Below are 26,329 nucleotides of genomic sequence, written 5' to 3'. Positions count from 1 at the left end.
TTCCTGAGATCCCTTCTCACTCTTCGAAACTCCAGTGAGTAGAAATTTAAACAACTTAATCTCTGATCATATGACAGACCTGCCATCCCAGGAATCAGCCTGGTAAACCCCCTATAGCAAGGGCATCCTTCCTTAGATAAGGACACCAAAGACTGCAGACGATACTCCAGGTGTGGCCTTATCACGTCCTGTACTATTCCAGTAAAGCGTGCGGGTTCAAATCACACCGTGACAATTGGAGAATTGAAAGCCAGTTTAACTCAGTAATGGGCGGTGCAGTGGCACAGTGGTTAGCACTGCTGCCATTATAGCTCCAGGGACCCAGGTTTAATTCTGGCCTTGGGTAACTGTGTGGAGTTGGCACACTCTCTTCATGTCTGCATGGGTTTCCTTTCCCCCCACAGTCCAAAGATGTGTAGTTTAGGTGGATTAGCCAGGCTAAATTGCCCCTTAGTGTCCAAAGATATACTGGTTAGATGGATTGGCCAAGCTAAATTATCACTTAGTGTACAAAGATGTTCAGATTAGGTGGATTGGCCAAGCTAAATTGTCCCTTAGTGTCCAAAAGTATGAGGGCTAGATGGATTGGCCATGTTAAATTGCCCTTTAGAGTCCCAAGTGTATAGTTTAAGTAGATTAGCCGTGCTAAATTGTCCCTTAGTGTCCAAAGATATTCTGGTTCGATGAATTGGTCATGCTAAACAGCGCCTTAGTGTCCAAAGTAGTGCCGGTTAGGTGGATTGGCCATGCTAAATTGCCTATTAGTGTCCAAAGGTATGCAGGTTAGGTGGATTAGCCATGTTAAATTGCCGATTAGTGTCCAAAGATGCGCAGGTTAGGTGGATTGGCCATGCTAAATTGCCTCTTAGTGTCCCAAGATGTGCAGGTTAGGTGGATTAGCCATGCTAAATTGCCCCTTAGTGTCCAAAAGTATAAGGGTTAGATGGATTGACAAAGTTAAGTTGCCCTTTAGAGTCCCAAGTGTGTAGTTTAAGTAGATTAGCCATGCTAAACTGCCCCTTAGTGTCCAAAGTACAGGTTAGATGGTTTGGCCATGCTAAATGTTTGGGTTACAGGGTAGGGCAGGGAGAGAGTCTGAGTGAGATGCTCTGTCAGGGAGTCAGTGCAGATTTAATGGCCAGATGGCCTCTTCTGCATTGTAGGGATTCTATGATGGCAGCCACAAAACCACTGGATTTTCCAGCAAACCCATCTGGGTCACTAATGTCCCTTTAGTGAAGGAAATCTGCCATCCTTACCCGGCCTGGCCTACATGTGAATCCAGACCCAGAGCAACATGGTTGACTCGCAAATGTCGCTCTGAACAAGGGTAATTAGGGATGGGCAATAAATGTAGCGAGTGATGCCCCACGTCTCCCGAGCAAATATACATAAAAAAACTGTTTCTGGGCCTGCAGAAATGTGGTTTACTTTACTCTGCTCTATGACCATGGTTTGGCAAACCATTTGCTTGTATTAAAATATGCGTTGGCAGACCACAGCATCACCACCACTTTCTGGAGGACAGCTCGAAGCGTGCGATGGGTCGGCCTAGCAACCTACCTCTGAGCCACAAGGCCTGTGTTTGAGTCTCGCTTCAGGACTCGATGACCACAGTAGATGTGTGACCCTTCTACCATGGCGGACGTTGAGAATCAGGAGAGATTCCTTGTTAGTCAGAGTGCTCCTCAAGCTACCTAACCTGTCCTGGGAGGCGGGGGGGGGGGTGGTAATAAATGAACAGATTTAAGTATAGCCAACTTCGGAAAAGTTCAGGGTTGACATTTTGGGTAGAGTTTTCCCACCCCGAATCGTAGGATACGGACCATGCAAAGATCTGGTGACCTCGGATGGGCCTTGTAGCTGGAAAATCTTGCCCTTTGAGCTCCTCAGAAGGTTTTGACATGTCAACGAGGTTTAGATTGTTGCAATTGTATAGGGTGTTGGTGAGACCACATCCGGAGTATCCAATTTTGGTTTCCTTATTTGAGGAAGGGTGTGAGGGCATTGGAGGCAGGTCAAGGGGGAGGTTCACCGGATTGATTCTGGGGATGATGGTGTGAGGAGAGATTGAACAGTTGGGGTTTGTACTCACTGGAGTTCAGAAGGATGGGGGGCGATCTGATCGAGGTATATAAAATACTAAAAGGGATTGATAGAATAAATGTAGACCAAATGTTTCCCCTTGTGGGACAATCTCGAACAAGAGGTTACAGGTACGGGCTGAGAGGAGGTCGATTCAAAGCTGAGATGAGGGGGAACTACTTCTCGCAGAGGGGGGCAAATTTGTGGAACTGGCTGCCCCCGGCACGATGGAGACTGAATCATTGAGTGGTTACAAGAAGGAGACGGATATATTTCTGATAAAAACGTGTTAAAGGGATCGTGGTGGGGAGGTGGATTGGAGACTAGGGAGAGACTGAGCTGGCTTGTGGAGTTGAATGTGCCGACTTCTGCTCCTAATTCCCATGTAAATGCTAAGCTTTCCCCGTCACTTTCTGTTTTAATTTCAGACTTCCAGCTTTTATAGACATATATAGGCATTCTGTGTTTGCTTGGGTGTCTCATTAAACGCAGGAAGCTTGTAGGTCAAACGAAACCTGGCCTGACACCCATAAATTGTGAATAAATAAATAAAGTGACACAGCTGCCAATCCTCTGGTAAAAGTCACACACTGGTGTGATGAAGCTTTCCTCAGTGCCGGCTGATCTAGGCTGTGTGAGTGGCTCCCCCTTCATCTCACAAGGTTGAAATGGGGCTTGTTCAGTAACCCTGACCCCGTGAATAAGATTAAGCACACGCCCAATATTTTATAACGGGTTACAGGAAACGCTTCATCATTTATGTATTAATAGAACTCCTAAAGTGTTAAAAACTGAAGACACGTTGACGCTTTGGACACAGAGGGAGAGCACGGCTCTCTCACCGTCAGTGTCGTGGGCGACCAGCGCGCACCCCACTTCACTGGCTTTACGTGTGAATCACTTCAGTCGCACTGGAAGGAGGAAAGCTACACGGACGGGATTCCAGGGAATGTGGCAGCCCCGTGCGTGGGGAACCGTCAACGCAACGTTGTGGTGGGGCGCACTCAGAACCCAGATCCCTCCCCCCCCCTCCCCACCCCCAGACCCGCAGGTTGCCCCCCTCGCTGCTCTGTAACACTGAACAGAAACGTTTATACCCTGGGGGTCTGAGGTGCAGCTGGCTCCGTTTTCACACCCAGCTTTGAAGAACCCCAATCTCACCATCTCGCAAGTGGAACGGCTGACAGTGTTCTCCCGGACTCTGGCACCTTCTCAGATGGAAATAACTTTCTGAAGCTCCACCTGGTGGATTCATACAGAGCTGCTTCTGTCAACTGGCGTGAACCCGAAACCATCTCAACCAATCCAGCTCGGTCAGCGGCCCTGCTCCTCAGATTAGGATGGTGATTTAGACACACGTATACACACGCACATGCATACATACACATGTGCGCATATACACACATGCACACACACGTGTGCATATAAAAATGTGCGCGTGCACACACACATGCATACACACACACGCACACTCGTGTGCATACACCCAGGTGCATGCATACACACACACACACTCACACGCACATACCTGTGCACACACAAACACGTGCACACACACACATGCTCACGCACTCACACACACACACACTCACTCACACACACATAAACACACACACACTCACTCACACACACATAAACACACACACACTCACACACACACACACAAACACACACACACTCACTCACACACACACATAAACACACACACACTCACACACACACACACACACACTCACTCACACACACACATAAACACACACACACTCTCACACACACACATAAACACACACACACTCACTCACACACACACATAAACACACACACACTCACACACATAAACATGCACACACACACACACGCACATGCACACACACTCACCCGCGCACACACACACACACACACACACACACACAGGATGCTGCCTGGGTGAAACATTTAAGTTTTGAAGGGAGGTTGGATAGGCTTGGGTTGTTTTTGATGGAGCAGGGAAGATTGAGGGGGTGACCTGATCGAGGTGTACAAGGTTATGAAAGACATGGACAGAGTGGATAAGGAGCAGCTGTTCTCCTTAGTTGAAGGGTGAGCTACGAGGATAGGTAGGTTCAAGGTGAGGGCAGGAGGGGTGCGTGGGGTCCTTAATTATGCTGGCTGCTTTTGCCGAGGCAGTGGGAAGTGTAGACAGAGTCAATGGATGGGAGGCTGGTTTGTGTGATGGATTGGGCTACGTTCACGACCTTTTGTAGTTTCTTGCAGTCTTGGGCAGACCAGGAGCCCAGACCAAGCTGTGATACAACCAGAAAGAATGCTTTCTATGGTGCATCTGTAAAAGTTGGTGAGAGTTGTAACTATTCCCATGATTCCATTGTTTTTCAGTGACCAATGTGTGTCTTCCATCCAAATGTCCGTTTGGTTCAAGATGTCGAAATTCAAGTGACCCGGCGTGCTACTGCGATACAGGGTTTCGTTTATGTTTGAACTGTACAGCTGGGAGTTCATATTGTAGAGGTAAGGTCCTCTTGTTCCAGTGACTACAATTCCACTATGTCAATATTGTTCCAGAGTCTCCACGCAATACAGATCACCCTATTCATTGAGCTGGCAGCTTTGTGTTTGGAGGCCCTGGTCAGTCTCCAGGCTAGGGCGGATAAGTGTCAAGCCACATTGGCGCTACAGGCCATTGCTAAGCAGGGGCAATCTAACCACTTCCCCAAATATGCAACAGCTCCCTATTCCCCACAATTTTGGATTGACCAGAAACTGAACTGGACTAGATGTGTAAGTGCTGCGACGACAAGAACAGGTCAGAAGCTTGGAATCCTAACCCACCTCCAGACTCCCCAAAGCCTGCCCACCATCTACAAGAGACACAAAGTGCGATGGAACAATTAACACTCGCCTGGACGAATGCAGCTCCAACAACGCTCAAGAATACTGAGATAGAGTGGACGTAGAAAAGATGGGCGACACGGTAGCACAGTGGGTTAGCACTGCTGCTTCACAGCTCCAGGGTCCTGGGTTCGATTCCCGGCTCGGGTCACTGTCTGTGTGGAGTTTGCACATTCTCCTCGTGTCTGCGTGGGTTTCCTCCGGGTACTCCGGTTTCCCCCCCACAGTCCAAAGATGTGCGGGTTAGGTTGATTGGCCATGCTAAGAAATTGCCCCTTAGTGTCTAGGGATGTGTAGGTTAGAAGGATTAGTGGGTATAATATGAAGGGATATGGGGGTCAGGCCTGGGTGGGATTGCGTTCGGTGCAGACTTGATGGGCCGAAGGGCCTATTCCTGCACTGCAGGGTTCTATGGTTAGTAGGAGGGACTAGGATCTGAGTAACACTGCCTCGGGGGGGGAGGCAGCAGGGGGAAGCTCTGAAGGGGCGGGAAGGAATGGAGGAAGTCTGTCGGGGGGTTGGGGGGCGGGGGGCGGTGGTGGTGGTGTGTTAAGTGGAGGGGGTAGAGATCAGGTGGGTTGATTGAAAGTGGTGGTGATTGGGGCAGGAGGAAGTGATGGGTGATTTCCGTGAGGGAGTGCTGAGAGCGGCACAGGGTGCGATTAGTGGCGATGACCATGAGGGGGATAGGTATACTGGGAGATCAGGGCACCTGCACAATGGCGCCCCCAGTGCTCAGCAGCCAGCTTTGCTGGTGAAATCAGGCTCTGCCCCTCCCCCTACTGGCGAGAATCACTAGCTGGCTTTTTCCTTTTAACCCATTTTCGTACAGTTGCAATTGGGAGCTTGCCCGAAAAATGGGCGTGGTTCTCTCCCATTTACCTGCTCGTTTGACACTTGAGATTCTTTTCATCAAATTCCAGCTGGAGAATTTGGCGTTGAAACTCCATTCACTGCGGCGGGACTGGAGAATCCCAGCAAAGTGGGAGAACCCTGGCCATCATATTTTTATCATTCCTTTACAGATGTGGACGAGTGCCAGGCAAACCAATCCAGATGTGGCACTGGGGCAACATGTGTGAACACAATTGGAAGTTATTGCTGTGTATTCGGCACTGCAAGCAGGAATAATAGAAGCAAGAAATGCTCAAGTGAGACCTTATTCACGTTCAATAACATTTTCCCTCCACTTCCACCCCCATTTCAAATCCTTCAGTAACCATTTATCTCATCAAAGCACTGCACCAAACAATCTGTTTTCTCACCTGCGTATTGTATTTTTTGGACACTGAAACATCTCAGAATTAGATTTATTTTGTAAGCTCCTAAAGAACAGAGTCAACCTCTGGATATCGTTCAGATTGGAGTTTATTACATGTCGATATCTATATATTGGGGTAGCACGGTGGCACAGTGGTTAGCACTGCTGCCTCACAGCGCCAGGGACACCCAGGTTCGATTCCGGCCCCAAATCACTGTTTGTGTGGAGTTTGCACATTCTCCCCGTGTCTGCGTGGGTTTCCCCCGGCTGCTCCGGTTTCCTCCCGCACTCCAAAGATGTGCGGGTGAGGTTGATTGGCCGCGCTACATTGCTCCTTAGGGGGATTAGCAGGGTAAATATGTGGGGTTACAGGGAATAGACCCCGGGTAGGATTGTGGTCAGTGCAGATTAGATGGGCTGAATGGCCTCCTTCAGCACTGTTGGGATTCTATGATGATCTCCCTTTTGAGAGGCGATGGCCCTGTGATATTGTCACTGGAGTATTAATCCAGAAACTTAGCGAATGTTCTGGGGAGCCGGGTTCAAATCCCGCCACAGTAGATCATAAGATATAGGAGCAGAATTAGCCCATTCGGCCCATCGAGTCTGTTTCACCATTCAATCGTGGCTGATAAGTTTCTCAACCCCGTTCTCTCACGTTTTCCCCATAGCCCTTGATCCCCTTACCAATCAAGAACCTATTAAAAGGTTCTTAAAAGAATTTGAATTCAATAAAAAATATCTGGAATTAAAAATCAACCGATGACCGTGAAACCATTGTCGGAAAAACCCATCTGGTTCACTAATGCTCTTTAGGGAAGGAAATCTGCCATCCTTACCCGGTCTGGCCTATGTGTGACTCCAGGACCACAGCAATGTGGTTGACTCTCACTTGTCCTCAGGTGACTAGGGATGGGCAATAAATGCTGGCCCAGCCAGCGATGCCCATGTCCCACAAATGGTTCTAAAGAAAGTTCCCCAGCTTGACATTGTTAACCAGGGTCCTCTCTCTGTCCCCGACTGGGCGATAAGCGGCTAAAATAAAAATCTAAATGATAGCTTGCAAATTAGTTGTAGACGACCAACCTCAAAAGCTTGCGGGAGGGAGTCAAAGGCCACTGGCCGCCCGGAATGAAGTGTGGCTTTACAGGAAAGGCACCACGGGGTAGATACGAGCTACGGCCAGTTCAGGAATGAACCTTATGATGCTAATCATGTGCCTTCCTTATCCCAGAATGCGAATACAGCTGTTACTCCAAAAACAAGGTGGCTGGCAATTCCAACTCCACACTGTCCGTTCAGATGGTAAGTGTGCAAGATGCCTAGGAGCGCAAGGAAAGGCGTTCGCATTTATATAGCGCCTTTTTTGTAATCTCAAGCCCACAGAGCTTTACCAGCCAATGAAGTACTTTTGAAGTGTAGTCAGCACTGTGGCACAGGCAGCCGGCATAGCAAGATCCCAGAAACAGCAGCGTGGAAGAGCAACTATGAGTCCAAAGATGTGTAGGGTACGTGGATTGGCCATGCTAAATTGCCCCTTAGTGTCCAAAGATGTGTAGCTTAGGTGGATTGGCCATGCTAAATTGCCCCTTAGTGTCCAAAGATGTGCAGGTTAGGTGGATTGGCCATGCTAAATTGCCCCTTAGTGTCCAAAGATGTGCAGGTTAGGGGGATTGGCCATGCTAAATTGTCCCAAAATGTGCCGTTAGGGGGATTTGCTGGATAAATGTGTGGGGTCACAGGGATAGGGCAGAGAGATGGGTCTGGGTGAGATGCTCTGTCAGAGAGTCAGTGCAGACCCGATGGGCCAAATGGCCTCTTCTGTCGCGTAGGAATTTTATGGTTGTGTCGACGCAGCAGTGAAGACAAGTGGAAACCTGACCTCCTGAATGACACATCTTTTTGTGTTAAAGTCTGATAAGAAAATGGGAACTCTATTGATGAAGGGGTTTTAAAGGGTGATGTTTGGCTCTATGTCAATGATTTAAAGTACGACACCGCCAATATTTATGTTGATAACGGCCGTTTCTTTTCTCGATCTCGTTCACAGTGCATGAGTGCGTGTCAAATGGAGGCCGTGTACAGGGAAATGTCAATGACTCGCCATATGCCAGGACAGGGAAGCAAGGCCTCACGGCTCCTGGATAATGCAGAGAGTGTTCTGATGTCTCTGGTCGAAGTTCCATCGAAACAAAGAGAGGAACGGAAGTCAATGCCTGACTCTGGTAAGGCCCTTGTGCTTTCTAAATTGGTCCCTCCCCTACCCACCCTGCTGGATTCCCGATTAGTAGCCTCCTGACTACCAACCCTGACCACCTCCCGATGGTGGCCCTCCCGATTGCCGACCCCAGTTTCCCAATGCCCGGTCTCCGAGCGCCGGCCCCACCAGCAGACCCCGTACCCCTCCCCCCCCCCAAAAACAGACTTCCCCGCTGTCCTTCCTCCTTCCACCCTCTCCGTTCCCCCTCAGACCCACCCCCTTGGCTCTGCCCCGTGGCCACTGGGTGGTGTCAGGGTGTCCAGTGACCACTGCCAGTGTGCCAGGCTGGCAGTGCCGGGGTGCCCAGTGGGCAGTGCCAGGGTGCCCAATGGGCAGTGCCAGGGCACTCACTGGGCAGTGCCAGGGGCACACCAAAGGGGCACACACCCCTGCCCCCAACCAACTGGGGGGCCTTAATGGCCCCTGGTCTCACCAGCAAAGCCATCATGCCTGGTCCCCATTGATGGGTTCCATTCTTGTTCCCCATTGGCATGGACCTCCACCAGCAGGGGCATCAATTGTCCAAGTCTGGACCATTGAGTCCCAGGCTTGCAAAACAGATGGAAATGCTGATTTCTGTGTGGTTATCAGCCTTGTGCTATTCCCCAGTGCGAGGCTTGTTGCCACCAAAAAAATGGGCAGCATCTATAGTGATTTGACCTGAACCCAAGGCTGGCATCCACCAATGGATCTCTCAGCTGGGCGCAGTTCCAGCAGCGGCCACCACTCCTGGAGTGGAGCTGTGATGGAGGCCCGTTGGTCAACTCCACTGGAGCTGGCTCAGAACGGCTGAGGATGGATTGCCCCCCAGCTTTCGTGCCCATTGTCAGGACCAGTGCCACCTTGGCAAGGTCCAGTCTTAAGGATGAGGAAGCTACGGTCAAGGAAGCATCAGTATGATTCCATTAACTCACACTTTTATTGAGCATTTAGCACACACAAGGAGGAAGACCTATCATCTGAAGAGAGGTTTTTTTATAATCATTCATGGGACATGGGCATCGCTGGCTGGGCCAGCATTTATTGCCCACCCCTAGTTGTCCTTGGAGGGCAGTTGAGAGTCAACCATATTGCTGTGGGTCTGGGGCCACATGTAGGCCAGACCAGGTAAGGACGGCAGATTTCCTTCCCTGAAGGAACAGGGTGGGTTTTTCCGACAACGGTTTCATGGTCATCAGTAGATTCTTAATTCCAGATATTTTTTATTGAATTCAAATTCCATCGTCTGCTGTGGCGGGATTCGAAGCCGGCTCCCCAGAACACTAGTGGGCCAATAGTCAAGTGATAATACCACTAGACCATTGTGTAGATAGAATAGAATTAAACCATTTTATCACAGTGGTGGTCAGGGAGACACGTGGATGCGAATGTTGTCTTTAAGTAAGAAAATAGGAGCCAGGAATTAATAACCTTCTCTTGATTTTGTTTTTAGAAATTGTATTGAGGCGTCAACTAAGTCCGGAAGATCCTATGAGACTGTCGGCACTGGGCAATTCCATGGAAGTTGATCCAATCGTGTTTTCCAGCATGGCAGCTGGTAAGTTGTCATTAATAACTGTGGGGTGGGTTGCAATCCACGAAATTCAAGCCATGTAGAATGAGGCAGAAAGTGTTGAGTCACGCAGCGAATGTTTTTCAGGCACGACGTGGCCTCCAAAGGCCCCAAATTGGCAGGCGGGTGGGGACACACACAATTCCAATTGGAAGTCCGCCATCTTGGTTTTTTTTAAAAAGTTTTTTTCATCAGTGTCACCATTAAGCTTGCATTAACGCCGCAATGAAGTTGCTGTGAAAATCTCCTCGTCCCCACACCCCCCCCGGCGCTTGTTCGGGTGCACTGGGGGGGAATTTAGCATGGCCAATGCACCCTAACCAGCACATCTGGAAACCGGAGCACCCGGAGGAAACCCACGCTGACACGGGGAGAATGTGCAGATTCCGCACAGACAGGAAGTTCCCAAGCCAGGAATCGAACCCGGGTCTCTGGGGGTGTGAGGCAGCAGTGCTAACCACTGGGCCACCGTGCCGTTCAAATTTATTTGGAAACAAATGTTAATGATGAGATGTTGAAAATGAAACTTGGTTCATGTCACGATTGTAATGGAACTTTGCTCTCTCATTCTCACTATTATTTCTTGAAACAGCTAGACGTGTTCCAACTCTTGCTTTAATTGTCCACAAGAACATGACCAGCATTTTGGGCAATAATACCCAAATGGAAGAGGCAACCACGGAAACCAAAATCAAACTGCCGAGGATGGTGCTGAATTCAGCAATACTGACGGCCGTGATAAACAGCAAGGAAAAGTCCTTTACCACCCATGCCATCACCTTCACCTTCCTTCATACCAAGGTTTGTGAGACACCATGTCACGATGTTCATTGACCACTGGCAAAGTTGCTCCGAGGAATCACAGGATACAGCTGTGAATGGCGCTGCCAGCTTTATAATCAGTTTGTCTTTTCTTCAATTGTTCTTTTTTTCAATGCCTGTTTGTTTATTTGGAAAGATTACAGCTCTTAAATGGGTGCAAGATTTTTCAAATGGGGGTATGAATGGCTATGTTTGATTTAATGACATTTTCAAAAGGGGTATTTTTAGTGGAGGGGGTGTTCAAATGGCTGATTTTTAAAAAATATTTCATAAACATTTAAAAGACTTTCCAGTGAAACTCATTCCTTTTGTGCTTAGTGGGTATTGGAAAAGTGTTTCAAAACATCAGGACATTGTATCAATTTGAACATCAAACGAATTGACACGCCAAACATTTTAATATTTGATTGTCCATACTGTTGAATGCAGAAGAGGACTTTATCCACTGAATAAAGTATTCTAATGCATCTGAACCTTTCCACGTAGCTAACCAATTTAATGCCCCTTACCTTTTAAGGATAGATGCCTGTGATCAATCACTGCAATGTTAATATATTTAACTTATCAGACAGCATCTAGTTAGGTGAGGTGATGTTGATGAGACACTATCTATCAGAAGATTCCCAATTCCCCAACAGGCTTCACAAACTCACTCACCTAGTGGAATTTCCCAGCGCCTTCCGGAATCTAAACACCTTGACGTAAATAGCAACCTTTGGGGAAAATAATATTTAGAACAGATGCTTAAATAGTGAACTTTACATCACTCTGCATACCTGCACTCAGCCTGCCACTCTTCCCAATCCAGGGAAAACGATGTACAACGAGAACAACTGGTTAGCAGCTCCGCCACACTAACATTTTTGTGCCCTCTCCCTCACCCCACGCCAAGCCTTGCGCATTCACTCAGTGTCGAGAGGGAAAAACCCCAACCCTCTCTCCCGACCTTCCGAAGAGTCGGAATCATTCACCGTCAGCCAGGTGTGGTGGGAAAATAACTTTGTGCCAATGTGCCCACTATATAATAGAATTATAGAATCCCCACAGTGCAGAAGGAGGCCATTCAGCCCATTGAGTCTGTACCAACTCTCTGATGCAGCATCTCGCCCAGGCCCTATCCATGTAACCCTACATATTTACCTCGCTCACCGACACATCTTGGGACACTAAGGGGCAATTTAGCATGGCCAATCCACCTAACGTCTATATCTTTGGACACCAAGGGGCAATTTAGCACGGCCAATCCACCTAACCTGCACATCTTTGGACACGAAAGGGTAATTTAGCATGGCCAATCCACCTAACCTGCACATCTTTGGACACTAAGGGGCAATTTAGCATGGCCAATCCACCTAACCTACACATCTTTGGACACTAAGAGGCAATTTAGCATGGCCAATCCACCGAACACGTCTTTGGACACTAAGGGGCAATTTAGCATGGCCAATCCACCTAACCTGCACATCTTTGGACACTAAGGGGCAACTTAGCATGGCCAATCCACCTAACCTGCACATCTTTGGACACTAAGGGACAATTTAGCATGGCCAATCCACCTAACCTGCACATCTTTGGACACTAAGGGGCAATTTAGCATGACCAATCCACCTAACCTGCACATCTTTGGACACTAAGGGGCAATTTAGCATGGCCAATCCACCTAACCTGCACATCTTTGGACACTAAGGGGCAACTTAGCATGGCCAATCCACCTAACCTGCACATCTTTGGACACTAAGGGGCAATTTAGCATGACCAATCCACCTAACGTACACATCTTTGGAATGTGGGAGGAAACCAGAGCACCCAGAGGAAACCCACACAGACACAGGGAGAATGTGTAGTCTCCACACAGGCAGTGACCTGAGGCCAGAATCAAACCTGCGTCCCTGAGGCGGTGGTGCCAACCACTGTGCCACCGTGTCGCCCATCGGGAATGGCTGTTGTTTGACAGCCTCCTGCTGAGGGGAAGTTTTCAGTTGAATATGGTGCCTTTAGATGTGGCTGGGGCCATGGGGAGTGAGAGGCAGAGAAAAATAACCACAGAATGGTCGGCATGGACTGGTTGGGCTGAAGGGCCTGTTCCGTGCTGTATTGGTCCGTGATTCTCTAACTCTGTGACCGGGGAAAGTACATTCCATAATGGGCCGTAAATACAAACATGGTGAACATTGAATCAAGGGAACTGAGGGGATGATAAGAATGGAATCCTTTCTTACCTGAGAGATCCCCTTGTCGGGGTGGCACAGTGGTTAGCACTGCTGCCTCACAGCGCCAGGGACCTGGGTTCGATTCCCGGCTTGGGTCATTGTCAGTGTGGAGTTTGCACATTCTCACCGTGTCTGCGTGGGTTTCCTCTGGGTGCTCCGGTTTCCTCCCACAGTCCAAAGACGTGCTGGTTAGGGTGTATTGGCCATGCTAAATTTCCCCCGGGTTCAATTCCGGCCTCGGGTTACTGTCTGTGCGGAGTTTGGCCATGCTAAATTCTCCCTCAGTGTTACCCAAACAGGCGCCGGAGTGTGGCGACCGGGGGATTTTCACAGTAACTTCATTGCAGTGTTAATGTAAGCCGACTTGTCACACTAATAAATAATAAACTTGTCTTCACTACAGGTGACTAAAGACGTGTCTAATAAATTCTGTGCCTATTGGAATCGGACAGCCAAGGGGAAATTCTGGTCTCCCAAAGGTTGTGAGTTGGTGAGCTCGAACCAAACACATACGGTTTGCAGATCACAACACCTCTCCAGTTTTGCCGTGCTGATGGCTTTGAAGGTACGAACGTTTGGGGTAATTCACCGCATAAAACCAATGGGTCCTGGCTTGCCCAAGGTGGTAAAAAGTCTGACAACACCAGGTTTTAGTCCAACCTATTTATTTGATAATATACTCGCAAGCTTTCGAGGGGTTACCCTCTTCGTCAGGTGAATGGAGAGTTCTGGCCTCAGACAGAGCATATAAAGCACAGACAGTTTAGAGATTACTGATTGAAATGCGAATCCTTACACCTAACCTGCTGTTCAAGACCTGAAGTGGCTGATAATGTGAGTGGTAGGAGCACTGATCACAGTTTAAAGAGATGTGTATTGTCTCCAGACAGTACAGTAAGTGAGGTTTTGCAAACCCAGGCAAGTCACGGGGGTTACAGATAGTGCGACATGAACCCAAGATCCCTGTTGAGACCGTCCTCATGTGTGCGGAACTTGGCTATCAGTCTCTGCTCAGCGACTCTGCGCTGTCGTGTGTTGTGAAGACAGCGCAGAGTCGCTGAGCAGAGACTGATAGCCAAGTTCCGCACACATGAGGACGGTCTCAACAGGGATCTTGGGTTCATGTCGCACTATCTGTAACCCCCGTGACTTGCCTGGGTTTGCAAAACCTCACTTACTGTACTGTCTGGAGACAATACACATCTCTTTAAACTGTGATCAGTGCTCCTACCACTCACATTATCAGCCACTTCAGGTCTTGAACAGCAGGTTAGGTGTAAGGATTCGCATTTCAATCAGTAATCTCTAAACTGTCTGTGCTTTATATGCTCTGTCTGAGGCCAGAACTCTCCATTCACCTGACGAAGAGGGTAACCCCTCGAAAGCTTGCGAGTATATTATCAAATAAATAGGTTGGACTAAAACCTGTTGTTGTCAGACTTTTTACTGTGTTTACGCCAGTCCAACGCCGGCATACCCACATCTTGCCCAAGGTGGTCATGGTGCCAGCTTTGGAGTGGGGTAAACACAGAGAGAAGCCTCACCACACCAGGTTAAAGTCCAACCGGTTTGCTACAAATAAACCTGCTGGACTCTAACCTGGGGTTGTGAGACTTCTTACTGTGTTAGCCCAAGGTGGCCAGGGTGGGTTACAGACTAATTTCTGAATGGGGAGAGGGGTCAGAGATCGGGAGCACGAAAGGAGTCTTAGTTCAGGATTCTCTTAAGGTGAACTTGCAGGTAGGGGTTGATAGTTAGGGAGGGAAATGCAATGTTAGCATTCACTTTGAGAGGACGAGAATACAAAAGCAGGAATATACTGCTGATGCTTTACAAAGCTCTGGTCAGGCTACATTTGGAGTATTGTGGGCAATTTTGGGCATGGATTGAGCGGACGCGGGGAAGATTAGTCGGAGAGGCTACGATCCGAGGGCACAGCCTCAGAGTATAGGGATGACCCTTTAGAACAGAGATGAGGAGGAACTTCTTCAGCCAGAGAGTGGTGAATCTGTGGAACTCTTTGCCACAGAAGGCAGGTCATTGGGTGTCTTTAAAACAGAGATAGATAGGTTCTTGATTGGTAAGGGGATCAAAGGTTAGAGGGAAAAGGCAGGAGAATGGGGTTGAGAAACTTATCAGCCGTGGTTGAATGGTGGCGCAGACTCAATGGGCCGAATGGCCTAATTCTGCTCCTATATCTTATGGTCTTATAAAGAAGGCGTGGAGAGGCTGGGCAGCTGTGAGGAGTAGGCCCGTTTGGGAATAAAACAGGAGGAAATGCAGACGGAGACAAATGCGGGATGCATCGACAGTGTCAACAGATGGAAGGTTGTCACGAGGTAGGAGTCTCGGAGATAGGGAGGAAAGGCTCCCCTTTATATCTTGTCTTTCCTCTTGCAACGTGAGCAAGGCTGGCATTTATTGCCCTCAAGCAGTCGGCACTGCCACCCAGAAATGAGAGGTTTGCAGGGGTCAATTAAGAGTCAATGGCATCGGTGTGGGTGTGGAGTCACATGTAGGCCAGACTGGGTAAGGACGGCAGATTTCCTGGGCTAAAAGCCAGCATTTTCCGACAAAATGGTCATTTGGGATTATTAGTGCTGGCATTTTATTCCAGATCTGTCCATTGATTTTTAAACCCCTCCAACGCCTATAGTGGGATTTGAACTCATGTCTGTCGAATATTATTCCAGGCCTTTCAATGATCTAGTAACAGCATTGTTGTGTTAGTTATGCATGTCTTTTAGTGGTCAATTCAAATGCCATGCGATGGCACAAAGAATATAGTTATATTAGCACGCCATACCTTAGAGAGTGGAAGTGTATTCATTCAGGGGATGTGGGCATCGCTGGCTACCCACCTCTAAACACCTACAGGCAACCACTGGAGTCACATGTAGGCCAGCCCAAGTAAGGATGGCAGATTTCCTTCCCTAAAGGGACATTAGCGAAACACATGGGGGTGTCACAAAGGTTAGCGCTGCTGCCTCACAACTCCAGGGGACCCGGGTTCGATTCCCGGCTTGGGTCACTGTCTGTGCGGAGTTTGCACGTTCTCCCCGTGTCTGCGTGGGTTTCCTCCGGGTGCTCCGGTTTCCGTCTTAAAGATGTGTGTTGGGTGGATTGGCCGTGCTAAATTACCCCTTAGTGCTGAAGACTGGCTAGGGTAAATGCATGGGCTTATGAGGACAGTGTCTGAGTGGTCAATGCAGACTCGATGGGCCTCCTGCACTACAGGGATTCGGTGAGATGGGTTTTTTACAGAAAATGGCGATCTTCATAGAACCCTACAGTGAAGAAAGAGGCCCTTCAGCCCATCGAGTTTACACCAAACACAATCCCACCCAGGCCCTACCCCCATCTCCCTACATATTATACCCACTAATCCCTCTAACCTACACATCCCTGGACACTGAGGGACAATTCCTTAGCACGGCCAATCAACCTAACCTGCGCATCTTTGGACTGTGGGAGGAAACTGGAGGAAACCCACGCAGACACGAGGAGAATGTGCAAACTCCACACAGACAGTGACCCCGAGCCGGGAATCGAACCCGGGACCCTGGAGCTGTGAAGCAGCAGTGCTAACCCACTGGGCTACCGTGCCGTGGTTACATCTTTAATTTTTTTCTATATAGAATTCACCAAATGGGGGATTTGAACCCAGGTCCCCAAAGCAATTACCTGGAGGGAGGGAGTGGGGGAGGGGGTCTCTAGATTACCAATCCAATGACAATAGCACTATCTTCCCTTATCTGACCTTGGCTTCCTGTCACCGTTAACACACGATGTCCACCCCCCCCACCCCATCATTACAGAGAGAATTAGGGTCATGAAATAATCCTGTTGACTGATCTTCCTGCACTGCCTTGACAGGATCTTCCAGACGTGTTTGAAGTTAACATTATCACCTACATCGGACTGAGCATCTCGCTGGTGTGCCTGCTGTTGGCGATCGTCACCTTTATCACTTGCCAGTCTGTGAAAGATATAAGGCGCACCATCCACATCAACCTGTGCCTGAGCTTGTTCTTCGCTGATCTCGTCTTCCTGCTCGGAATTTCACGCACAGGGAACGAGGTAGGGAAACGCTAATCGTTCCGCACGTCGCCCCGAAAGGCCGAGCTACGAGGGTTAACGTTGCGTGCCTGGTGATGATGGTGTAAAGAGTGTAACTACGTTAGTACAGCACCGCATGGGGGATGGGAAGGAAAATAACATCACAAACGGCATCGTTTCAACTTTCACTGAATCACAGGACCCCCCCCTCACTGCAGAACGAGGACATTCGACCAATCGAGTCTCTCCAATAGAGCTCCTTACCCAGGTCTTATCCCCACCACCCCACATATTTACCCCACTATTGCCCCTAACCTACTTATGTTTGGACCCTAAGGGGCAATTTAGCACAGCCAATCCACCTAACCTGCACATCTTTGGACACTAAGGGGCAATTTAGCATGGCCAATCCACCCAACCTTCAATCTTTGGACACTAAGGGGCAATTTAGCATGGCCAATCCACCTAACCTTCAATCTTTGGACACTAAGGGACAATTTAGCATGGCCAATCCACCTAACCTTCAATCTTTGGACACTAAGGGGCAATTTAGCATGGCCAATCCACCTAACCTTCAATCTTTGGACACTAAGGGGCAATTTAGCATGGCCAATCCACCTAACCTACACACCTTCCCTGAATCTCGAGGAATGCACTCAATAGCCATTGGTGATCCTGCGCTTTTCTGAACTCCTTCAAACCTCTCCATGCTTCTCACAGTGTCTACACCCAGCGTTGGACACAGTGCTAGCTCTAACCAGGGATGGCACAGTGGTTAGTGCTGCTGCCTCACAGCGCCAGGGACCCAGGTTCGATTCCCGGCTTGGGTCACTGTCTGGGTGGAGTTTGCACGTTCTCCCCGTGCCTGCGAGGGGGTGCTCCCACGGTCTGAAAGATGTGCGGGTTAGGTGGGTTGGCCATGCTAAGTTGCCCAGTAGTGTCAGTGGAATTATCAGGAACAATATATGGGGTTGGGGGAATAGGGTCAGGTTGGGATTGTGGTCGGTGCGGGCTTGATGGGCCAAATGGCCACTGTAGGGATTCTATGATTCTAACCCGCTTTTATAAAGGTTTGCCTTCACCTCTTTGCTTGAGTGCTCTGTGTCTCTGTGAATAAGTTCAAGGGCACGTGAAGCATTTTCACTGACTGGAAAAAATATGAAGTTTGATTATTGGAGCTTGAAAGAATGTCTGGAGCTTGTCCAGACTCACCTCGAACGGAACTCATGTTCACTTCCTGGATTAATGATTCACTATCAAACTCCACAACTTTTATGGTAACGCTTTTAAAAAAAAAAATTTGACCCCCTGGGCCTCTGCGAATTACTCATTAACATATTTGGATAATGTCCCAAATTGGTGACCCATTTAATTTACACATCGGTTTATAATTGTTCTGAAACAGGAGCGTCTAACAAAGTGGCAGGAGGTGATTAACCACTTCAACTCCTTGGGTGGGGATTTTCTGCTCCCCGTTCCTGTTCCCCACACACCACCCCCCCCCACCCCCTACTCCCGCGCAACATGTTTTCCAGCAACGCAGGCAGTATGCCATTGCTCGCAGTGGGATCTTCCAGTCCCGCTGAGGTCCTTGTTCCTCGGCCGCACCGCTGGGGGACCGTGGTGGTGTCTGGCCTTTGGCAGGACTGGAAGACCCCGCTGACGAGAAGAGCAGGAAAATTCGGGCCCTGATGTGGCGAACAGCATTTTTGGATTTTGAATGCTTTCGACAGGGCCTGTAATCTATCCCTCCCCCCAACACCCCTCCCTCCCCCCAGCCCATCCCCGATCTCGCTGCCTTTCCACTCTGCCCAAGCTTGAACAATTTGCTTGTCCACTCATTGGTTGAGACTCCGGTTGAAAGCACGGGGTGGGATTATCCGGCCTCTCCGCAGTGTTTCCTCTACACTGGCGATGGGATCTTCCAGTCCCGTCACTGTCAATGAGAATTCCCACCGGAGCCATCCCGCACCCCTGGGAAACCAACCCCCCCCCCCCCCCCCCCCCCCCACAGCAGGGGGTACGCAATCAGCAGGCCAAGAGAATCCCACCACCTACAACCAAAAACAGCAAACATATTTCACACGGACGTTTTAATGCATTTAACAATTGCAACACTCAGGAGAGAAACTTGAATGTGTGGAGTTTGCACAATCTGCCCATGTCTGCGTGGGTTTCCTTCCACACTCCAAAGACATGCAGGTTATGTAGATTTGTCATGCTAAATTGCCCCTTAGTGTCCAAAGATATGTAGGTTGGGTGGATTGGCCATGCTAAATTGCCCCTTAGTGTTCAAAGATGTGTAGGTTGGGTGGATTGGCCATGCTAAATTGCCACTTAGTGTTCAAAGATGTGTAGGTTGGGTGGATTGGCCATGCTAAATTGCCCCTTAGTGACCAAAGATGTGTAGGTTGGGTGGATTGGCCATGCTAAATTGCCCCTTAGTGACCAAAGATGTGTAGGTTGGGTGGATTGGCCATGCTAAATTCCCTCTTAGTGACCAATGATGTGCAGGTTAGATGGATTGGCCATGCTAAATTGCCCCTTAGTGTCGCAAGATTTGGAGGCTAGATGGATTGGCCATGCTAAATGTGTGGGTTTATAAGGATAGGGCAGAGGGGAGGGTCTGGGTGAGACAATCTGTCAGAGAGCAGGTACAGACTCGATAGATCAAATCTTGATAGATCAAATGTGGGGATTCTATGAAGTCTTGTATGAAGCACCTCTTTGGCTGTGAAGTGCTTTGGGACATTTCACGGACGCGTTTGGACTCTATCTGAAGTCAAATCTTTGCCTTCCAGTTACTGAGGAACTAACCCTCTCGCCGTTCTGTTTAGGCTTTCTGTGCAGTTATCGCTGCCACTCTGCACTACTGCTTCCTGGCCGTTTTCTTCTGGATGTTTCTAGAAGGCATCCAGCTTTATCTGATGGTGCATGTGGTCTTCGCCCCCTCGTTTCCTTTCGAGAGGTTCATTTACTGGATCGGCTATGGATTTCCGGCTCTCATTGTGGCCATTTCAGCAGCAGTGGATTATCACGGATATGGAAATGAAAAACTGTGAGTTCACATCTTTAACTGTCTGCCTATCGACGATACACCTGACTTGGGACACGTGTTGTATTATAACCTAGTTTTGCTGTTTCTCTTTATTTATCTCGTTTTGCTTTTTTCTCTGGACTGGAAAATCTCACCGGAGTCTCGGGAAGACCAAGGTTGAGTGTCAACACCAACCTGACGAGGCCCGCACCTACTCGCCTGAGTGATGCCTCGTCTCGGAAGCTAAGCAGACCCAAGCCTGGGTTGCTCCTGGATGGGAGACTGCCTGGATATACCAAGTGCAGTAAACCTCTGCCGCCAGCAGAGGTTGCTCACGTCACCCACTCTCCACGCTCTCAACCCAGAAGCAGCAAATCTTTAAGGGTGGCCCACAGTAAGTTAGCACTGCTGCCTCAGGGACCTGGGTTCAGTTCCAGCCTTGGGTGACTGTCTGTATGGAGTCTGCACATTCTCCCCGTGTCTGCATGGGTTTCCTCCGACTGAACCATAGAACCCTACAGTGCAGAATAGAGGCCATTTGGCCCATCGAGTCTGCACCAACCACAATCCCACCCAGGCCCTATCCCTACACATTTACCCATGGATCCCCTGACACTAAGGGACGATTTAGAATGGCCAATCAACCTAGCCTGCATATCTTTGGACTGTGGGAGGAAACCGGAGCACCCGGAGGAAACGCAGGGAGAACGTGCCACCCCTTGCACAGACAGTGACCCGAGCCGGGATTCGAACCCAGGTCCCTGGAGCTGTGAAGCAGCAGTGCTAAGCACTGTGTTACCGTGCCGCCTGGTGCTCCGGTTTCCTCCTGCACGCCAACAGATGTGCAGGCTAGGTGCATTGGCCATGCTAAATTAACCTTAGTGTCAGGGGAGTTAACAGGGTAAATCTGTGGGGTTACGGTGATAGGGTCTGGGGGGGATTGTGGTCGGTGCAGACTCGACGGGCCGAGTGGCCTCCTTCTGCACTGTAAGGATTCTATGACTGACGTGTCACCCACAGGGGCTGTGGGGATCTCTTAACTGGCCTGCAAGCCATTGAAGGCAATTAGGGATGGGCAATAAATGCTGGCCTTACCAGCGAGGCCCAAATCCCATGGACAAAATTATTTACTTCTAAGAAAGCAGGGATGAGCGACAATTCTTCATCGGAAGAGTAGGGAATGCAAGCTGGGATATGTGGGTCTGAGACCATAAGACACAGGAGCAGAAGTAAGTTAATCCTCAACTCCACTTTCCCTCCTTATCCCCATAACCCTCGATTCCCTCACCGATTAAAAAATCTATCTCAGCCTTGAACATACTAAATGACCCAACCTCTAGAGCCCTCTGCGGGAAAGAGTTCCACAGATACACCACCCACTCCTCCCCCCCCCCCCCCCCTCCACCGAGAGAAGAAATTCCTCCTCCTCACCTTTGTCTTCAATGGGTGACCCCCCCCCCACCCCTCACTCTGAGATTGTGCCCTCTGATCCTAGATTCTCCCACAAGGGGGAACGATCTCTCAGCGTCTACCCTGTCAGCCCCCTGTGGCTGAAGAAAATATCCCAAAGCATCACAGAATCCCTACAGTGCAGAGCATCCATTCAGCCCTTCAAGCCTGCACCGATTCTCCGACAGAATATCTTATCCAGGCCCTCTCCCCATCCTATCCCTGTAACCCCACACATTTAGCATGGCCAATCCCCCCTAACCCGCACATCTTTGGACACTAAGGAGCAATTTAGCATGGCCAATCCCCCTAACCCGCACACCTTTGGACACTAAGGGGCAATTTAGCATGGCCAATCCCTCTAACCTGCACATCTTTGCACACTAAGGGACAATTTAGCATGGCCAATCCACCTAACCTGCACATCTTTGGACACTAAGGGGCAATTTAGCATGGCCAATCCCCCTAACCCGCACACCTTTGGACACTAAGGGGCAATTTAGCATGGCCAATCCCTCTCACCTGCACATCTTTGGACACTAAGGGACAATTTAGCATGGCCAATCCCCCTAACCCGCACACCTTTGGACACTAAGGGGCAATTTAGCATGGCCAATCCCTCTAACCTGCACATCTTTGGACACTAAGGGGCAATTTAGCATGGCCAATCCCTCTAACCTGCACATCTTTGGACACTAAGGGACAATTTAGCATGGCCAATCCCCCTAACCCGCACACCTTTGGACACTAAGGGGCAATTTAGCATGGCCAATCCACCTAACCTGCACATCTTTGGACTCTAAGGGGCAATTTAGCATGGCCAATCCCCCTAACCCGCACACCTTTGGACACTAAGGGGCAATTTAGCATGGCCAATCCACCTAACCTGCACATCTTTGGAGTGTGGGAGAAAACCCACGCAGACACGGGGAGAAGGTGCAAACTCCAAACAGACAGCGGCCCAAGCTGGGAATCGAACCCATGTCCCTGGAGCTCCGAGGGAGCAGGGCTAACACTGTGCCACCATGAATGGGATGGTAGTGAAGGATTTGAAAATTCTTGCATTCAGTCCGCTGGAACTCGGGAAGCCAGTGGAGCTGGTCAGGCAGATCTCAGCAAGATTCACAGGGCCTGTTAACAGGGTGTCTATAGTTGTGATGTGATCTAACATTGCAGGGGCTGAGGCATCCCCAACAACATGGTGGTTTTAACCTTCTTCTAACTTTTAATCCTAGGTGTTGGCTTGACACGAAGAATTACTTTGTCCTCAGCTTTTACGTGCCTGCTCTGATGATCACCATTGTAAGTACGACCAAAGAACTGATCAATTTATTGATTGCTTCAAGTTCCATTTTGTACCTTGGAACCAGCTGTAAAATGAAGGGTGGGAGGTAGACAGAGGAAGGATGGAGGGAGCTGGGATGGGTATTTTTTGTAGAACCTGGGCGTTACTAGTTGACCAATATTTATTGCCCATCCCTAGTTGCCCTTGGAGGGCAGTTAAGAGTCAACCACATTGCTGTGGCTCTGGGGTCATATGTAGGCCAGACCAGATAAGGATGGCAGATTTTCTTCCCTAAAGGGACATTAGTGAACCAGATGGGGTTTTTCCAACAATGATTTCATGGTCATCAGTAGATTCTTAATTCCAGATATTTTTTATTGAATTCAAATTCCACCCCCTGCCTTGGCAGGATTCGAACCCGAGTCCCCCAGAACATTAGCTAAGTTTCTGGATTAATACTCCAGTGATCACACCACTAGGCCATTGCCTTTGTGTTTATGGGTTCTGGTAGAGGGGTAAGATTTGGGAGCAGCCTGACTCTGAGCCTCTGCTGAGCCGAGCTTACTCACAAGGTCAGAGGCAATTTCTCCCCTAACTCGCATCAGCCAGAACGGTGACGCTCTCAGTTTCAGAGAGCCGTCAGTCAGACAACAGTTCCGGGTCTTACATGATTAATGCCTCACATCCCATCACTGTCCAATGAACTTTGCAAGCAAAGATGGTGTAGAGTTGGCGCAAGGTTTGCCAGACTAGCTGGTGCAGGGCACCTCTGGACTGTGATGCCCCCTTTGGTTAAATAGCCCCTCTCTGTCTGCACTCAAAGAAAGACCATTTAAATAGAGAACTGATGGGCTCCCAATTCCTGAAGACCTGTGTCTGACTAGTTATTGACCTGCAGCAGTGGTGGGCAACCTGTGGGCCTGGGGATGTGGGAGGCAGGGGATCGGGGATGTGGTGGGGGGGTTGGGGGGGAGGGTGACATATCTGGCTTCTGAGTGCGGCTCCCACAAGACATTTGTCCCAGGCGTGGAGTTGCCACATTCTGCTGATTTCCATCCGGGTAGTTCTTTTCCTACTGGTGTGGCTGAAGTGATTTGCACGTAATCGCGAGGGCGAGTGAAGTGCTGATCACGAGGGCGAGTGAAGTGAGGTGTGCGCTGATTGCTCACAACACTGACTGTGAGAGCCGTGCGCTCCCTCGGCGTCCAAAACATCAATGGGTGAGATTTTACAGCCTCGCCTCAGCGAGACTGGGAAATCCCACCCCGAGGTTAACGGACATTTCCATTCTCCACCCCTTGCCCTCTCCGATTCCCGTACAGATTAAGACAAGTTGTTCGGGTCCTCAGATGGATCCTAAGATATATCCTGGAGACCTGTCCTTCATCTCGTTTGTAAATAACAATGACTTATGGATAAGTAGAATTCTGGCGAATATTTCTTTTGATTTTACCATTTGAAGCTGATAGTTCTATTAATATATAAATGATTAAGAAATTTCAAGAACTCATTATGTAATATTCAGCGTGTATTAAATGTACTTAACCTGATTCACAGGGTCACGGTTAGTGAACAAGGCCCATTTCAATCTTGCAGCCACTTCTGATTTAATTTGATTTGATTTATTATTATCGCATGTATTGGGATACAGTGAAATATCTTCTTGCGCTCTATACAGACAAAGCAAACCATTCATAGAGAAGGAAAGGAGAGGGTGCAGAATATAGTGCTACAGTCATAGCTAGGGTGTAGAGAAAGGTCAACTTCGGCAGCAGGGAAGAAGCTGTTCTTGAGTCGGTTGGTACGTGACCTCAGACTTTTATATCTTTTTCCTGACGGAAGAAGGTGGAAGTGGGAATGTCCGGGGTGCGTGGGGTCCTTAATTATGCTGGCTGCTTTGCCGAGGCAGTGGGAAGTGTATTCAGAGTCAATGGATGGGAGGCTGGTTTGAGTGATGGATTGGGCTACATTCACAACCTTTTGTAATTTCATGTGACCTTGGATAGCCTAGCTGCACTCGGTCTTTTACTTCTCCCCTCTGTACTCTATGAACAGCATGCTTTGTCTGTATAGCATGCAAGAAACGTAACTTTTACTCTATCTCAATACATGTAAATCAAATCGAGCTATTGAGTGTTGACAAATTGTTCAATTACATTCCAATTCTAATCCTGCAGCCAATGGCGCACTAAGACAGACTTTCATCTGTCTCCCTAGCTGGTAATTCCTGGAACAGGTCGCTAACCTGTCACCAGGGGGTTTGTAACTAGTGGGGGCACCACTCCACATCAAGCATGGTTGACCAGGAGACTCTCCTGCTCTCACCACCAGCCATTGGAAGGGTTTTGCGAGGTTGACACTCAGCCTGTTTGGCCGTGTTATGAACGCACCTTCCTTGGTCGTCAGGTCCTGGGGTGGGGCTCGAACCCCTGGAGCTTCTGGCTCAGAGGCAGGGATGCTAGCCCCACTGCGCCACAAGAGCTCTGTTTAATTGTGTACCCAACCCCAATCTTACCCTGATTCATGCGCATTCCCTTCTGGGAGGGAGATAGGGATAGTGATCGGGAAGTCCCAGCCGAGGTACTCCTCACTTAAACAGGAGACCCAGTTGAAGAGGATACGTCCACGTCACGTCCCAGCTAAGCTGAGGTAACGCAGCATGTAGAGGGGACTGGCACTGGCCTGGGCTGTGAGAGGTGAAATCACTAACAGAGCCATGATCATTTGAACATTGCGGCGAGTTTAAGATGTCCAACACTTACGTGTCCTGTTTAATTTCAATTGCAGGTCAATCTCATCTTCCTCTTCCGTACTTTAATGATCCTGAGAAAGGAGTTAGCAAACATGTTTGACAAGAAAAAACGGGCAAAGAAGTAAGTGGTTTGCAGCCCGCTTGACTTAGCTTGACCCTTTCAGATGAGGCATTTAACTAAGGCCTGGTCTGCCCTCTGAGGTACAGGACTGGTTAAAAGAAGGACAGGGAAAGTTCAGGAGGCATCTGGATGGATACATGAATAAGCAGGGATTAGATTGGAGAGGCATCAGTGTCGACACAGACTTGGAGGGCCGAAGGGCCTGTTCCTGTGCTTTTGTTCAACCACAGGCCAGATCTGGTAAGGACGGCAGATTTCCTTCCCTAAAGAGACATTAGTGAATCAGATGGGTTTTTAATTCCTGATATTTTTATTATCAAATTCAAACTTCACCATCTGCCATGGTGGGATTCAAATCCAGGTCCCCAGGGCATCTCTCCTGGAATATTAGTCATTTTTCCATTCATTCATGGGACGTGGGTGTCGCTGGATGGGCAGCATTCATTGCCCATCCCTAGTTACCCTTGGAGGGCAGTTGAGAGTCACCCACATTGCTGTGGCTCTGGAGTCACATGTAGGCCAGACCGGGTAAGAAGGGCAGATTTCCTTC

General features: G+C 49.0%; 1 protein-coding gene across 2 annotated transcripts in view; it reads left to right on the top strand.

Moving 5' to 3' along the window:
* LOC145360918 (adhesion G protein-coupled receptor E3-like) overlaps positions 1–26,329 on the top strand; it is a 68,405-nt gene that overhangs the window by 35,442 nt on the left and 6,634 nt on the right. For both annotated transcript variants that reach the window (XM_080216423.1, XM_080216424.1), the window contains exons 3-13: positions 4,459–4,590; positions 5,997–6,122; positions 7,467–7,537; positions 8,283–8,457; positions 9,925–10,029; positions 10,637–10,845; positions 13,480–13,641; positions 16,953–17,156; positions 19,973–20,193; positions 22,857–22,923; positions 25,694–25,779. In XM_080216423.1, the coding sequence (XP_080072549.1) occupies positions 4,459–4,590; positions 5,997–6,122; positions 7,467–7,537; positions 8,283–8,457; positions 9,925–10,029; positions 10,637–10,845; positions 13,480–13,641; positions 16,953–17,156; positions 19,973–20,193; positions 22,857–22,923; positions 25,694–25,779 (1,558 nt within the window). The remainder of the gene's footprint in view (positions 1–4,458; positions 4,591–5,996; positions 6,123–7,466; positions 7,538–8,282; positions 8,458–9,924; positions 10,030–10,636; positions 10,846–13,479; positions 13,642–16,952; positions 17,157–19,972; positions 20,194–22,856; positions 22,924–25,693; positions 25,780–26,329) is intronic.

Source organism: Carcharhinus amblyrhynchos, chromosome 33 (assembly GCF_965287045.1).
Source record: "Carcharhinus amblyrhynchos chromosome 33, sCarAmb.v2.hapA, whole genome shotgun sequence".
NCBI classification, from domain to species: Eukaryota; Metazoa; Chordata; class Chondrichthyes; order Carcharhiniformes; family Carcharhinidae; genus Carcharhinus; species Carcharhinus amblyrhynchos.
Note: the sequence above shows the minus strand (reverse complement) of the source record. Positions and strands in the feature narration are given on the sequence as shown.